This window comes from Anastrepha ludens, chromosome 5 (genome assembly GCF_028408465.1).
Source record: "Anastrepha ludens isolate Willacy chromosome 5, idAnaLude1.1, whole genome shotgun sequence".
Classification (NCBI taxonomy): domain Eukaryota; kingdom Metazoa; phylum Arthropoda; class Insecta; order Diptera; family Tephritidae; genus Anastrepha; species Anastrepha ludens.
In genome coordinates, this window is record NC_071501.1 from 12,489,517 (window position 1) to 12,506,021 (window position 16,505).

The following is a 16,505-nucleotide window of genomic DNA, read 5'->3' on the forward strand; positions in this document are numbered from 1 at the left end:
TGCAATAGAAATGTACTTTCGAAGCGGTTATTTACAACGCAGAAAAGTTCAAGGCCTATGAAGGGAGTGTTTGTCCCGTTTTTCAATAAATTTCCCAAAATTTCATTCCGTTCGTGCCCCTCATATCCAGGGACCCACTTCAGAGTAACAAAGTTTCTTGATGCTAGAGTTATAAACATCAAATGGGATATGTATTAAGCCACATTCGTAAAGTGCATTTATTGGTGAATGGAAAAAGTAGCTATAAAGAGGCTCTACAATATTGACTTTACATAGTAAAAAAAATTATGGACCCAAAATCCAAATTAGTTTTGGTTATTTGAATCACTATCCGCCTTGCTTATTTAACTTTAGCACAGGTTCACTCTTACCAGCCTGCGTCTAGTTTTTGTCTTCCTTTGCATCTTCTTCAGATGTACCCCTGTAACCCAAAATACCTGGTATGGGTTTCTACTCTACTTTATGGCATTAAAATATCCTTGATCACTGAACACTGTTGTCATTAGAATTACGTTGGAGGATTACGTGTGAAAGACAGAAGCTCACTTGGCAGCTCACTTGAAGCAGGTAGCTAGAAATGCGTCCATTGCATTACCGTTAATGAAAAAAGTGGAAAGAAAGAGGAAGTGACAATTGAAGATTGCCGACTGGAAATTATGGATTTCTAAATGCTAAATACTAGAGAGAAAATTCCAAAACTGGTTATTTCCCAGCCCTGAGAGTTCCTGAGAGCGCTTGAGATATTTGATGATTTCATCTCATCATCTTCCAGAGGTCTGCCGAAAGAGAACGCGGATTTATGACCAGGTAGATGATCATTTAGCATGAATTACTATTAATATTGACATTTTTAGGAACTTAGTCTAGTCACAAAACATTTTCAACTATTTCTATCGTCTCTCTGTTGATTGTATTTCTCAATGTTTTTTTTTTGCATAAAAATCTCGGATTATTCGATTAAAATTTTCAATCCGTTCAGCCTTCGAAGAGCCTTCGAAGACAAACGTACTTCTAATTCGTGATCGCTTCTTAGTGTCATAAATCAGAACCAATTAGATGATGAATTCGGCTGAAAAATATATTATTATTATTCTTTGTTGAAGAATCGCATATACACATCGGCTTTTAAAAAGGACCACATAAAACTCTCGCGTGGTTGTCGAGAAGTTAATCCATCTGCAGATACTTGATGACACTTCGATTTGGATTTTGGAGCATTGGGATGGTTGCGGCTTTTTATTAAAAATATTGCTCGCAGAATCATTTCAGATAAAATACCAATACTGAACGCTTTTTATACGCTCATTACGCAACTTGTGAACCTATCGATCTTCGATCTGTCGCTCACAAAGTTTGGTAGTCATTTTATTAGCTATCTTTTCGCTTTCAAATAGCGGTCAAATGGCACTGATTTGACATCGCATTGCTTCTTTTGTTAGGGTACCAGTAATAGAAAATAATATTACTCATATTATACGAACTACTTCAGTCCAGCTTCTTAAAGCGGATATTTAAAATGGAATTCGAGTTGTGAATGAATTTCTGGAAATTAGATTCATGAGACTGCTACCGTTGAGTCAGCGCGGGCAGGCAAATTATCGAATGCAACCGTTCGAAATTATTGTTGTTATGAGGGGATTTCAGACTGCAAACTGAAAGATCTAATTTAGCATTTTAAGAATTCATAATATTTCTCTGAGCCCAACTCTTCAAAAAATTTTAGAATTTGCCCTCTTTTATTGAGTTCTATTACCACCTCTGGTAAAATATGTCTACCCAGGTGTTTGTGCCGCTTACACATCAGTGTCAGTACATCTTTGGCGGTTTCAACTTTCTTCCTACAGAATCTGCAGGTTTCAGTGGAATAAACTCGCAGGCCAGCCAGATGCCAATTAAATCTACAATGCTTTGCTAGAACTACTAATGGGGATTCTAAAATTATTCTTATTTAGTTCCACATTTGGTTAATTCTATCACGGATTTTGATTCCTATAAGCCCGCTAGATTATGCCAGCAAGATCTGCTTTGCCTTCCTCGACAGGCAATGGCAAATCTTAGAGTGTATTTCTGCCATGAAAAAAGCTCTTCATAAAAACCACTTGCCACATTATTTTTCTTCTTTCCCTTTCCTCAACTTCTTGAATAAGAAAGGAGAAGTTACACTTTCTTAGACCACAAAATCGCTCTGTGCAGATAAATGAGGAGAACGACCCTTTCCCGGTTATTATATTTGCCACTTCGTCTCCAGTAATTCCTATGCGCCTTAAAGTGCATAGAATACGTACGTGTTTGTTCTAATCTAAGATTTTCAGCTTATCAGGAGATTCTAGCGCCAGTTTCGATATAATTTGGAAAGATTTGAGAGACTTGATTGCTGCCTGCCTATAAGGATAGCTATGGACCTGTTGTTATAAATGAGTTAAAAATTAAAGTGAGCACATCTTCTTTTCGAAGATATCAGCTTGAAAAATATTTGTATTCTTATTTAGCGCCTGTGAGTATCTTATCCCCGGTCCGCAGGTACGTGCATCTGCCCCTTGCTCGGTGAGGATTCGGTCATTGGAACATGTTATCATATTTTGGTTTATCTTGAAAATTGTATTTAAACTTTCCAAGTCTCTTAGTACTCAGTTCAGTCTTGAAGCGTTTGACAAAACTGCACCTAGGTGGCATTGAGATCTCAAGGAATAATTCAGCAAGAGCTGTCACCTCGGATTGGCCAACAAGATCACACCTTTGGACCTTTATTTGTAAAATCTAACTTCTTTGTCGATAAACCAGCTTCAGTTGAGGCATTGAAAGCCAGCGTAACTAAAGTTATTCACGAGATACCGACTGAAGTCTTCCAGCGAGTTATTCCAAATTGATGTTTACGAATAATGGAACTACGGGGCAGTTGTGGCGAACATTTTAAAAAATTAAAGTAAGCACATCTTCTTTTCGAAGATTTCAGCTTGAAAAATATTTGTATTCTTATTTAGTGCCTCTGAGTATCTTATCCCTGGTCCGAAGGTACGTGCCTTTACCCCTTGCTCGGTGAGGACTCGGTCATTGTAACACGTTATCATGTTTTGGATTATCTTGAAAAATGAATTTAAACTTTCCAAGTCTCTTAGTACTCAGTTCAGTCTTGAAGCGTTTGACAAAACTGCACATAGGTGGCATTGGGATAATAATAATATCAAGGGATAATTCAGCAAGAGCTGTCGTCTCGGATTGGCCATCAAGATCACACCTTTGGACCTTTATTTGTAAAATCTAACTTCTTTGTCGATAAACCAGCTTCAGTTGAGGCGTTGAAAGCCAGCGTAACTAAAGTTATTCACGAGATACCGACTGAAGTCTTCCAGCGAGTTATTCCAAATTGAAAGGGATTATCTTTTAAGAATAAATGTGCTGAATGGTTCTATACAAAAATAATAAAGATTGCCCAATCAGTTTATATTTTCGTTCCTTTATTTCAATTTAAATTACGATACCTCTAAATTTATCACCCTTTCGTTGATGCCGTGGAGGTTTAATATTATTTTCCTTCAAATTAATATTAAAGTATTTTGCCAATGTTTGCTATTCCGCTTCCGCTGTTATTATTTGTCTACTTCAAAAGCATAAAACCGAAACACACTTTCTCAACTTTTATTGTCTATGATTTTATGATCAATTACAGCAACTACATTTGTACTTGTAATCAGGCCATGTACAGACCATTATTGCTATTAACTTGTAATTTATTTCCCATTTTTGGCACGCCCTTCTACCGCTCCCATCAGTATCGTTATAAAGAGTAAAAGTTGTCTCTCTGGTCGAGCACTGCACCACCCACACATTTAAAGTTAATTACCGGCATTTAAACATTGCCTGCACGAAAACGAATAGTCGTTCGCTCAATCATCATCAGCAAGACGTGGGCGGTGCGGTGGTACTGTGCACGTATTCTGGTATGATAGAGTAGCGAAGACCAAAGTATAGGCGAAAACGAAACAACACAAAAAGAAGAAACACACCAAGGAAGGACCAAAGAAGTAAATTGCGGAAATGCTCCTTCTCCTCTCAGCTACTTCCGCAATTATCCTTGTCGCTTTCTGTTAATTTTTCGGAGGTTAATTTATCCTTTTGTGCGCATTTTATTTATGTACATTTGTTTGCATGGAAACTTGCATTTTGTGTGGTCTTCATGAGCTGCGCTAATTTATTTACCCGCGCAAACAATAAGTTTTAAATAAAAAACTATGAAAAAAAAGAATTGAAACCCACAGCATAGCAGAAGAAACCATAAATCAATGGTCGAAATAAAAGGCCAACAGAGCAGCGGATTTAAAATACGACTACGGCAGCAAATCTACAGCATCTACCGACTGTGAGTTGGTGTGAGTGTGTGTGTGTGTGTGTGTTTTTTTACATGTATGTGTAGGGTCAGCAGCCCGTCAAGGCAATGGCATAGGTTTGGCCGTCTGACTTTAGAGATTTATAAGTTCAGCATTTGCAGTGGCGTAAAATCAACCTACAAAAGTGTATAGGCAGTGGGCATCCTGTGTAATTGTGTCGGTAGCTGTGGCCGTATATTGAGTAGGGTAAGGACAATATTCTTTCCTTTCCTTCGTCTTTCAAGTTTGTCTGCCAACGTGGACGTCCGGAAGTCATTTGTTCGCTTGAATTAGCAAATAAGCGAGGTCAGGCGCACAATCCTTTCAACTGGCCTTTCCCCCCCAAAAAAAAAAATTTAAATGGAAATACTGTGTAAAAAAAGAAATGTATCATTTGATTTCAAGAGCGGAAATTTTTTTGCAATTATTTTGTGCACATTTGGGCAATTTCTTTTGAGAATTTTTTCCATTATTACATTTTGTGGTCGCCTAAATTGAAACAATTGCCGATAATTGCTTTTTCAGTGATTTGTTTTAAATTCTCCGACAAAATAAATCTTGGCAAGAGTCGAAGCATGAAAATTAATGTTGACCTTGTAAGCTCAAGGTCGTGATTGTGCAGAATTTTATGGTATAGGCATTCATTATCAACCAGCTGGGTTGCATTTATATCGCCGTTGTATGTATGCAAGAGAGTAGTGCTTTGCGGAAATGAACGAGTGTGGGCACTATTATTATTAAAGGGTGTTTGTTTAGAGGTTAGGTTTTCAAGATGAAATAAAACGTATATAATTTAATGTTATGACCAAGAATTTAACTTTATTATAAAGATAAGAGTTTGCCATTATGTTTTAAAAATGATTTCGGGCAAGTGGCCGCCGCGGCTGGCTCGAATAAATTCCAGCCGAGAGGCCCAATTTTCGACCACTTTTTGCAGCAATTGGGGCCGTATGTCAGCAATAACGCGCCGAATATTCTCTTCCAAGACGTCAATCGTCTCGGGCTTATCTGCGTAGACAAGCGACTTCACATAGCCCCACAAGAAATAGTCCAGCGGTGTTATATCGCACGATCTTGGAGGCCACGCCACAGGTCCACGGCGCGAGATAATGCGCTCACCAAAAGTTTCCTTCAATAAATCGATTGTTGCGTTGGCTGTTGGAACCAAAGGTCGTCCACATCAACGTCGTCCAATTCAGGCACGAAAAAGTCATTAATCATGGCTCTATAGCGCTCTCCATTGACTGTAACATTATGGCCGGCTTCATTTTTAAAGAAATATGAGCCAATGATTCCCTCTGCCCATAGAGCACACCAAACAGTGACTTTTTGAGTATGTAACGGCGTGTCTTCTTCGATACTCTGCTCCACAGCAGCAATAGCGTCTTCGGTACGCACTGTACGACGTCTCTGAGGATGCGTATTATCCACTAGAGCAAACGTGGTGCGAAACCGATCCATGGTTAATCGAATTAGTGACTCTGATGGACGATTATGTCGACCGAATATCTGAACGTTGTTCAATTGTAAGTCTATTCATAATGAAATGGCAAACCAAACTGAGCATAAATCAAGTTACAGCTGTCAAAAAGACCACCTACGAAAAAAGTAGTGCCAACTTGAAAACCTAACCTCTAAAAAAAACACCTTTTATTATTATTATTATTATTATTCATTTAGCATTGAGACCTGAAAGATCTATTTAGTCCCTTTCAAGGGTTTCTCTGAGCCCAATTTTTCAATAAATTTTAGTATTACTTCTATTTTGTTGAGTATTTTGCCCTACTTTGGCAAAATATGTTTACCCGCTTTGGGTCATTAGGCAGCCCAACACAAGCAATTTTCTTCCTGGTGCTGCTGTTCGTTGAACAGAAAATTAGAAACCTATTTTTTTATTTTTTTTCTTATATTAAATATTTATTCGTGCTGCCAAAGCTTTGGAAATTACAATTGAATTTCCATGAAAAAAAATGTTTTTTTTTTAATTTCATGTAAAATATTTACACATCAATACTTTTTAATCTACCTTTCAATTTCCTTTCACAAAGTCAAAAACCCTATGATTTATTTAAAAAATTGAATTAACTATTTTTTACAGGAACTCCGAATAGCTACAAGTTTCTAGGTCAGATACGACATTATTTTAAAAATAAAAAAGACAACAACAAATATATGTATAATAGCTTGAAATATGCTCAGAAAGCTGTCTACGTCTCAGTAAATTAAACAAGTCTTTGACCGAGCTCCTCCTCCTATTTATGGCGTGCGTCTGTCTCGATGTTGTTCCATAAATGGAGTGACCTACTATTTCAAGCCGGTATCGAACGGCAAAATGGTTTTTATGAGGAGCTTTTTCATGGCAGAAATACACTTAGAGGCTTGCCATTGCTAGGCGTGGAGCCACCGCTATGAGAAGAAACTACTCAAAAAATTAAAATTGTTAGTGTATTGCATTAGCTTATTCAGTTGCTTTGTATTACATATTCATATAGAAGCACATACACACATACAAGTTTGTTGGTTAATAAACTTAATAGCTTCTATTTCCCATTTGAAAGCAGAAAAAATCACGAATAGGAAAGGAGTGTCAACCAAGATGCTTTAATCTTAGTCCCATGAGTGCGGAGCAGCTAAGCAGCAGGTGCTGAGATAAATCCAACTCATGTCACAAAAAGAACTCGAAGTAATTTCGAGCCTCATCGCATGTATACCCCGCTGATAGTGGTGAGCTGAGTTTTTGTCATCCTCAGAAAATCCCTTGAACGCCTCCGGTTCACCCGTGGCCAGAAGGATTTAGCGACTTTACACATTTGTGTACTTGTACAGCGCGCGCTGAGTTGACGCAAAGTCTATCTTTCCAGAAGTAGAGGGCAGATTGTAAAGGAGATCCTGATTCTCTCCTTTTGCGAGGTCAATACCTCACAGGTCCCTTGTCTGGCCAATTCGCCCGTTTCGCAGTTTCCCGCAATGGCACTATGACCAGGTACCCAAGTTAGTCTTACCTGTATGTTGAAGAGTTCGGATGCAGTCGAAAGTGAAACCAGGCATTCTGTGACCAGTTTCGTGTGCAGCATAATAGAGCCCAGTCTCCTACTTGCCGCTTGGTTATCAAAGTAGATGTTTACCTTTTTAACAGTTATTTCGCAAGTAAGTAGCCAAGTAGCTGCTTCTTTGATTGCGGCCACCTCTGCTTGGAACACACTGCATGGATCTGGTAACCTGAATTTGCTTCTGATGGAGAGCTCTTTGCAGAATACTCCTCCTTCAACCCTACCGTCCAACTTGGAGCCATCCATGAACAGGTTCTTCAAGCCCAGTATCCAAGTGTTACACCCGATCCACTCCTCCCTTGATGAAATATGAGTGGAGAAAGTTTCGCTTGGACTAAGCAATGGTCCGTTTTCGGGGGGATGGACCCAAAGTTTCTGAGGATACTTAAGTGTCCGTAAGTGAGGCCAAGCCTGAAGCCCAAGCCTCTCAGCCTCAGTGCAGTACGTGCAGCGTGAGTTTTACTCGCCATGTCTACAAGCACCACATTTAACATTACATTAAGCGCTAGAGTAGGAGTAGTTCGAAGTGCCCCACTGATTTCAATGAGTGCAGACCTTTGATCTCTCTCTAGCTTCTTAACCGATCTCATCCTCTCCAGTGAGTTCAATCAGACAAAGACTCCATATAACAAAATCAGCTTTATTGTGGTATTATAGATCTGAAATACAACTTTAGGCGAGAGGTCCCATCTTTTGCCAATGGCGTCCTTGCATCCATACAGGGCTATTGTGGCCCTCCTAACTCTCTCCTCAATGTTAGGCTTCCACGTTAGCTTACTGTCAAGGATTAGGTCTAGGTACTTGTCAGAAATCACTAATGGAGCGCCCCCTATTGAGAGGAGTTTAGCTCTGGGTATTTTATGCTTCCTCGAGAATAAGATGAGTTTCGTCTTATGAGGATTAACCGATAGGCCGCAGTCCGCTGCCCATCGTATAACTACGTTCAGATATCCCTACATCAAATTGTACAGGGTATCTACAAACTTTCTTCTAGGTCAATCACCCTACAGCCCCTTCTCCAGTAAGTCATTGATAACAATAACCCAGAAAAGTGGTGAGAGAACACCGCCTTGCGGAGTACCCTAGTCATCTGTCGGTGAAGATAGAAGCCGTCCCACTCTGCCACGACTGTTTTGTCGCTAAGCATTCTGTAGTTAAATCTGGAAAGGTCGGAGATTTATTGATTGACCCCGGAAGGACGTTACTAAATGTCGAGGAAGGTACCAACTGCGAGTTCTTTCTGATATAGAGACTCCTTCTTCTTATGTGCAGGTCAATCAGTCTCTCAAAGGTTTTCCGCAAGAAAGATGAGAGACTGATTAGGGGAAACATGTGAGCTCTTGCCTGCCTTGGCTATGAACATAACTCTCACAGTCCCCAAAATCCCGGCATATAGCCCCTGGCAGCTCGCATAGATGGAGCTCAACCAACAGTATGACACCTCCGCAGATCTCGGCAGTTGGGCAGGTATGATGCCATCAGGACCAGACGACTTGAAGAGTCCCAAGGAGTCAATAGGCTAAGCCAAGCCAGCTCGCGTTTTTGTTACACAATTATAAGAAACTAATTCTTCGTTGAGAACTTTTTTAATCCACCTAATATATTAACATTATTTACGCGCATACTGCAATATATTTTAAAAGTGGCTAATAACAACAAAAATGTGTAAATAATTTCACTAGACAAGTGCAGTGTAGGTGCTCACACGGCGCATACTCTGATACAACCAATTATCTTAGCCACAGAATCACCCACCGGATTTTCTCTTATTCAAATATTGAAAAAAAACACCAAAAAAATGGCCAGCTATTAGTTCCATAACTGATTTCAAACCATATAAATACACCCTATTTTAAGCTAAAAATGTATTTTATGACCTCGAAAACTTTTCACTTGCTAATTTTGTGCGCTCAAGCAACCGTCCGTAAATGAAAACCACTAATCACCCAACAAATAGCTAATCCTTCACAGTAAGCACACTCTCACTCACTCGGGAGCAGTTGGTAGTGACGCATTTGCTGTTATCTCCCCCAAGTGCTTAATGTTAAACACAAATGCGCCACCACAAGGGAGCGTGCGCGCACACAATGCACGTTTTAATTTTATTCACGACTTACGCGCATTCATTCATTTATTCCTGTGCATACAATTTATTCACAGCTTTCTACGCACGCTTCAAAATGGGAGATTAACAAAAAAGAAGAAAAGAAAAAAATAATTGCAATAAAATGCTAGAAAATTGCGGAGAATGGCAGAAAATGTATGAAAATGAGAGAAATAAACGCAATATGCTTATAATGAATACAATGGCGTTTAAGGGTTTTTTCTTCTGCACAATTTTCTACAGCCAACAATACACCTACATTGAAACAAAACACCTTCGTACTCACCTCACCACCTGCCGCATTGCTAGAGTAACTCATGCGCTTGACCTTCTTGAATGTAGCATCGTCCTCAGCCTCCTTCAATGCCTGCTCCAACACAGTGTCCAACTCACGAGTACGTGGCTCATCCAGCCCCTGATAGCCGCTGCGGGTAGGAAGAAGAAACAGAAAAGTGAGTGAGCAAAATAATTTAAGAAAGAGAAATAGTGTAACCAAATAATCCAAAACACTCAAAAAACGAAGAAAAAAACAAGAACAAAAAAACAAAAAACAAAATAACAAAAAAAACAAAGCAAAAAAAAAAAAAATTCAATTCACGTAAGTAGAACAAACGCGAATTGAATGAATGAAAGAACGTAGCAAAGTGCATAGGATCTATCCGCTTTAATTCATGCAAAGCTTCACTTCATTTGAATGTTTTTTTTTTTTTTTTTGTTTCTTGTATTAGCGTAGCTACTTTTAGCTGCTGCTTTCCTTGTTACAGTAGAAATGTGCAAACATTAGGATGCAGCCCTCTCCGGTAGTGGTTTTCTGTCGAAATTATGTGAAGTGAAGGTGGCACAAAATTAATCACCCTATAGGAATATTTATAATTTTTGGGTGGCGTCGCACCTCAATCATATTTGACACCTGTAAAGCAGACAGCTGGAGTTTACAAGCTGGACCTCCAAATACAGGCTTCTGTCATTCAAAATATTTTTATTTATTTATTACAGTAAAAACATTATTTAGTAACAAGGTTGGATGCTTAATTTTGCGCTCCTCTCGAAATATAGGGTGGGCCATGTAAAATTTGCTTTTTTAATTGGCTTTAAAAAAAAAACTGAGGAATATTTTTGCGAAATAATATCGTTCAAATGACTGCCTCGACTGGCTTTTCAGTAGGTCATTCGATCAACCCAATTTTTAAGCACATTTTCGATTGTTTGGGCTCCAATTTCACGAAAGGCAACTTCGATTTCGTGTTTTAAAGCATCAATCGTCTCTGGATGGTTCGCATAGCATTTGTTCTTAACGGCTCCCCACAAAAAATAGTCCAACGGGCTTAAATCACAGCTCCGAGGCGGCCAATTGATATCGGAATTCAAAAACGGTAGCCAAAAGTTCGAGTGTAATTTTGGCAGTGTGACATCCTCTTCAATTTTTGGAAACAAAAACTCGATGAGCATGTCACGGGAACGCTCACCATTTACTGTAACCACGGAAGAAGAAGAAGACTCACCAATTTGGAAATAGGTTTTCAATATTTCTCAATTTTGTGCAAGCGTATAGCGTCCCATTTCGTAAATGTCAAACCTTTAAGTAAATTATGAACACATTTGACGTCATTTGTGTTACCATTCTCAAACAAATAGGTGGTTCAAAAAGTAAACTCTATATGGCCCACCCTGTATTTGGATTTACGCATGTTGCACCGATTTACGAATACCTCTAAAAAACGATTTTTTTAATTCGAATTTAATACTTTAAATATTTGTGCCTCTTTTTCATCTCCTCAGATGAGACCAAACCTTGTTTTTAACCCTCCGTTGGGCACCCGGCACACAGGCTTTTCCGACTTTGGACGTAAATTTAACATATTTCCATTATAGCTAACGGCTTGAGGTTCAAGGTAGCTTCCTCAAATTTAACTTTCTATCGATTTATGAGCAGAACCTTTTTAAAAGGATCCTCGAGCAGTATGACAAAAGGCCAGACTCGCGTGCCTAACCGAAGGCTAAAAAATAAGGTGTCCAACGGAGGGCTAAAACTAGGTTTGAGGACAATTTTAATAACTCAGCAAGATCTCAAGAGATTTATACTTTCGAGTTATCATATTTTTCTCTATTTTCTGTTTTCTCATCCATTTCACTACTGGGAAAATCAACTCATTCACGTCTCAAATTTTGTTTCGCATTTATCAGTACACCCCATTAAGTTGCAAAAGTGTTGACTTGTATGTTGACTTTTTGGAAATAATTTTTTTTTAACTAGGTTTGTTTTGCAGAAAAAGAACGCTTAAGTTGATGTGTATCCCTCGCTATTCAATTTCCAAACTCATTGCGGTGTTCACTGGTCACTAGGTGATCGGTACTCATGCGGAGAAGCTTGGAATTCCGTGCAACCCCTATTGCAGAAGCTGTGTGGATTCTGCAGAGAAAGAGACTGTTGAACACTTTCTCTGCAAATGTCCGGCCCTGGCGGCTAGGCGCTTGAGATTCCTTAGCGCGTCCTTTGGGGATGACTTGAAGAAATTCTCCAGCCTAGATCCCTTTTCTCTCCTCCATTACACCAACATCACTCGATGGCTGTAGAAGGTTTTCTCTTCCCAAAAATGTTTCTTTGCACAGGTAATGGTCCACATTATGCGGAGTGTACCTGGGGTACTCTTGCCATCCTGTCTACCTACCTACCTAGGTTGTTTTTAAAGAATCGATTTGAACCTTAGGTGGCAAATCATTGTAGCCAGCTCGCATTAATCCTAATATTTTTCCGAACTATTTTAGTGGTAGTTTTAGAACACAAAAATTTTTCCATTTCGCTGAAAACCCCGCAACTTCTTTTCGTGCGACACCTTAATATATACACATACATACACATGTACGTGTGCTTCCATATAAACATATTTTCATGATTTGCTGTCTTTAGCTTCGCTTCAACTTTTACTCTGACTTCACTTATTCTCATTTCGCCCTACTGACTGCGATACAGCTGCTTCGTTCTAGGCTTTTGTATTGAGCGACATGGCGTATACGTAATTAAAATTGAATTTTATTTACCACTTTCGCCGTTTTGCCAGTTCATTTAAAATTTTCATTTTCGTTTTTATTATCATTTCCATTTGCATTTGTATTCTCTGCTCGTTTTCATTCTCAGTATCATTACCATTTCTGCTTGCCTTGGTGCATTGTACAAAAAAAAAAAATGTGGCATTTGTATTTGTAATATTTACTAGTTGGGAAACTCAAGCAGCAGTTTGTGTGTTGTGTAAAAACAATTGTTGGCACTGGTTGCCATAGTCAGCTGCTGAGTTTTTCTCTTCTGCAGTTAGCGTAAATTTTTTTAGTTGCTGCTTTTTTATGAATAATTTTTTTTGTATTTTTTGTTTTTTTTTATTTTGCTTTTCTTAAAGTTTCCGCTACGGAACAGTATTTAGCAATTGATACAAATTAGTTGGCTACATACTGGTATATGCATACACTGCCATAGCAATTTTAATTTAAAAAATAAAGTAGAAAAAAGTACGGTTCAACCCGCTCTCTCGTGCCCTCTTTTTCGCTTGGATTAACTAAAAATTGTAAAGTTTCCATCAAATAAAGTTGAAATTTACCAGAGCCACACGAACGCATATTTATTTTACTTTACGAGATTTTAACGTTAATTAAAAATATTTTTAGGAAGGCTTGAAGAAAAGGCGTATACTCAAAATAGTTGATAAATGGATATGTTTTGGATATAAGCTTTCGAGGATGAGGTTGCAATACTGGAATCACTTCCCGCCCCAAGCAGATCGTTTGCTGGAAAAATCTCTCCCTAAGACCACAGAAAAATGAATAGTCCAAATGACCCATAAATTTATAAACGTAGCTCGGAAACTCTCATCGTCATACACCAAAAATCTACGCATTAAATCAGGGTGTTTGGCGTAGCGGTCTATGTTGATGCCTCATTCTCAGTAGGGATGCTCTGAAGATCACCATCATAAAAGTGATGACATAGTAGCAAATCAACACAAAGCAACTATTTGTTTTTTTACTGTTCATTATATATGTATGGAGGTAAAGCTAATGCGTGCTTTGCCACTGGCCTGCTCTTTGTAGGAGTCGAAAAATTTGTTTAGCATCAAAATATTTTTCAACCTTTCTCGTATACTCTTTATATGATCAAAATTATAAGAAGAAAAAGGAAAATATTGAAAATTTTCAGCAGCTTTAAGTTTGCAATTTGAAAATCTCACTTCAAGTTCTCATAAAATCCACGGAATTAAGATGGTAAGTTAGTTGATAATAATTTTTGCGTAAAATTTCAAAACTCAATTTATATAATTTTTCTGAGTCTATGAATTCTAGCTTTACAATACAAAAATAATAATATATTATAACAAAAAAAACGAACATTCAAAAAAAAAAAAAAACAAAAAAACAACTGGTTAAATTCTTGATGTGCTACTATTTTGTCGCTGGATGTAGATATCTTACTTATAGTTCTATATTACTTAGTTTAAAGTCAGAATATTTATTGACTATTTTAGAATAAATGGTTTCGAAAATCTTTCAAAAAATCGTATTTATGACCTAATGGACTTAATCCAGGAATTATATAAATTACATCACAAGTAAATGTAAGTTAGAAAAATTCAAAGTCAAAAATATTTTTTTGTTGATGATGCTCTGCATTTTTTGTACATGGGTACACACAAAACTACAACAAAAAAACGAATTCGAGAATTAAAGAGATTTCCACTGGACTTCACACTTTCACCTTATTAACTTCAGGCATCTTTCTGGTCTAGCATTTCGAAAAATTTAATTTTTTTCATGTTATCAGGTCAGTCCATAAGTTTGTTCGTTTTTTAAAGGTGGTTTTAAAATTAATAAAAAAGATGTTTAAAGTATTTATTAATCAATAATATATTTTCTTTCATTATTTACAATGTCTTCACAACGTTTAGGCAAATTTTTAATTCCCCAAAAAATTGTTTGTCCTTGGAACCAAAGTACGCTTCGATATCCCTTTTTATAGCTTTTTTTGAGGAGTAGTTCTTGTTACTCATATGGGTCGGAAGTCCACGGAGAAGGTGATAATCACAAGGTGCAATATCCGGAGAGTTTGGTGGATGTGGCATTAGCTCCCATCCGAGCTCGTTCAGCTTGCTTAATGTTTGCTTTGCGGTGTGACGTCTTGCGTTGACGTGGTGAAACAAAACTTAGACGCAAAGACGGTCGATTTTTTTTAAGTGCCTCATTCAGGTTTGATATCTGCTGATTATTAGTTATCGTCTGGTTTGGCTCCAGAAGTTCATAATAAACAATACCGGCCACATCCCACCAAATAGAGAGGAGAATCTTCTTGGGGTGAAGACCATCTCTAGGGGTCGATTCCGGTGTCTCATCTTTATCTAACCATTGGCGTTTGTGAACGAGTTTATTGTAAGGGACTCATTTTTCATCACCAGTAATGATACAGTTCAAAAAACTTTCATTTTCAAGCCGCTGCAGCAGCTGAGAACACACATTCACTCTCTGCTGAAGGTTGGTGACGGAAAGTCTATGCGGAACCCCTTTTCCCAACTTTGAAACCTTTCCCAACTGAACCGGGTGCCTGCGAACTGTTCCATGTGATGAATTCAATCCCTCAGCTATCATATCGACTGTCAAATTTGGCTCAGCTTCCACGAGTTCGAGCAATGCGTCGGAGTTAAAGATTTCAGGACAACCAGTGCGCATGGCATCCTCCTCGCCCCATTTACCACTTCGGAATTTTGAAAACCATTTTGGCGTAGTCCTTACACTCACGGTATCCTCTCCGTGAACAGTGTTTATTTCTGCAGCAACAGTTGTTGCATTTTTACCAATTTTATTAAAAAAATACAAAATATTTCTCTTAAACGCGTTTGAAGATTCCATTTTATATACATATATATAATATATAAATGTATATATATATATATGGGGCATTCTTCGCCAACCGGACACCCCCATCTGCCCAGAACAGTTTTTATAAAAAAAATTTTTCCCTATGCCGAAATAAAAGCTTATGTCATGTACTTTAATTTGTCATGTGGCACTTTTTAAATATTCAAGATGGACGACGAATATCGACATGATGCTCGGGGGTTTCTGGGTTCGCTGCTGAATATAAATATTGAAGGAAATTGCTGAAATTGGAATTTCTTTTTCATAATACAGGATTTTTTTCACAGTAAAACTTTTTTTTCTTCTGGAGAATTGGAAAATCTTTTAATAATCACTTCCTTTTTGTTTGAGATTTGGAAGGAATGGCTTTTTAGTATTTCTGGTACTGGTGCTGCAGACTCGAATCTTTTGTTAAGCTTCCAACATATTTGTCAATATTCGTCGTCCATCTTGAATATTTAAAAAGTGCCACATGACAAATTAAAGTACATGACATAAGCTTTTATTTCGGCATAGGGAAAAATTTTTTTTATAAAAACTGTTCTGGGCAGATGGGGGTGTCCGGTTGGCGAAGAATGCCCCATATATATAATTGGCGCATACACCCTTTTTGGGTGTGTGGCCGAGCTCCTCCCTATTTGTGGTGTGCGTCTTGATATTGTTGCACAAATGGAGGGACCTACAGTTTCACGCCGACTCCGAACGGCAACTATTTTTATGAGAAGCTTTTTCATGTCAGAAATGCACTCGTAGGTTTCCCATTGCCTGCCGAGGGGCGACCGCTATTAGAAAAATGTTTTTCTTAGTTTTGGTGTTTCACCGAGACTCGAACCGACGTTCTCTCTGTTAATTGCGAATGGTAGTCACGCACCAACCCATTCGGCTACGGCGGCGAACCTGCTTCTATCCGCGATTAAAATCACTTGTTGAATGCCAAATGTATCAAAGAAAATGTAAATAGTTCCATTATATTTAGCGAATAGTTTTATGTATGCAAAAATTGTACAAAAGTGAAATTATGGGTAAAATACGCACGCACTTATGGACTGACCTGACATGATAGTTTATACTTTCAAAAATAGGCTTTCAAAT

The 16,505-nt window shown here is 38.1% G+C and overlaps 1 protein-coding gene across 1 annotated transcript in view; it reads right to left on the reverse strand.

The window, feature by feature from the left end:
* LOC128863155 (uncharacterized) overlaps window positions 1-16,505 on the reverse strand; it is a 207,107-nt gene that overhangs the window by 12,902 nt on the left and 177,700 nt on the right. The window contains exon 12 of the mRNA XM_054102130.1: window positions 9,805-9,943. Coding sequence (XP_053958105.1) covers window positions 9,805-9,943 — 139 coding nt within the window. The remainder of the gene's footprint in view (window positions 1-9,804; window positions 9,944-16,505) is intronic.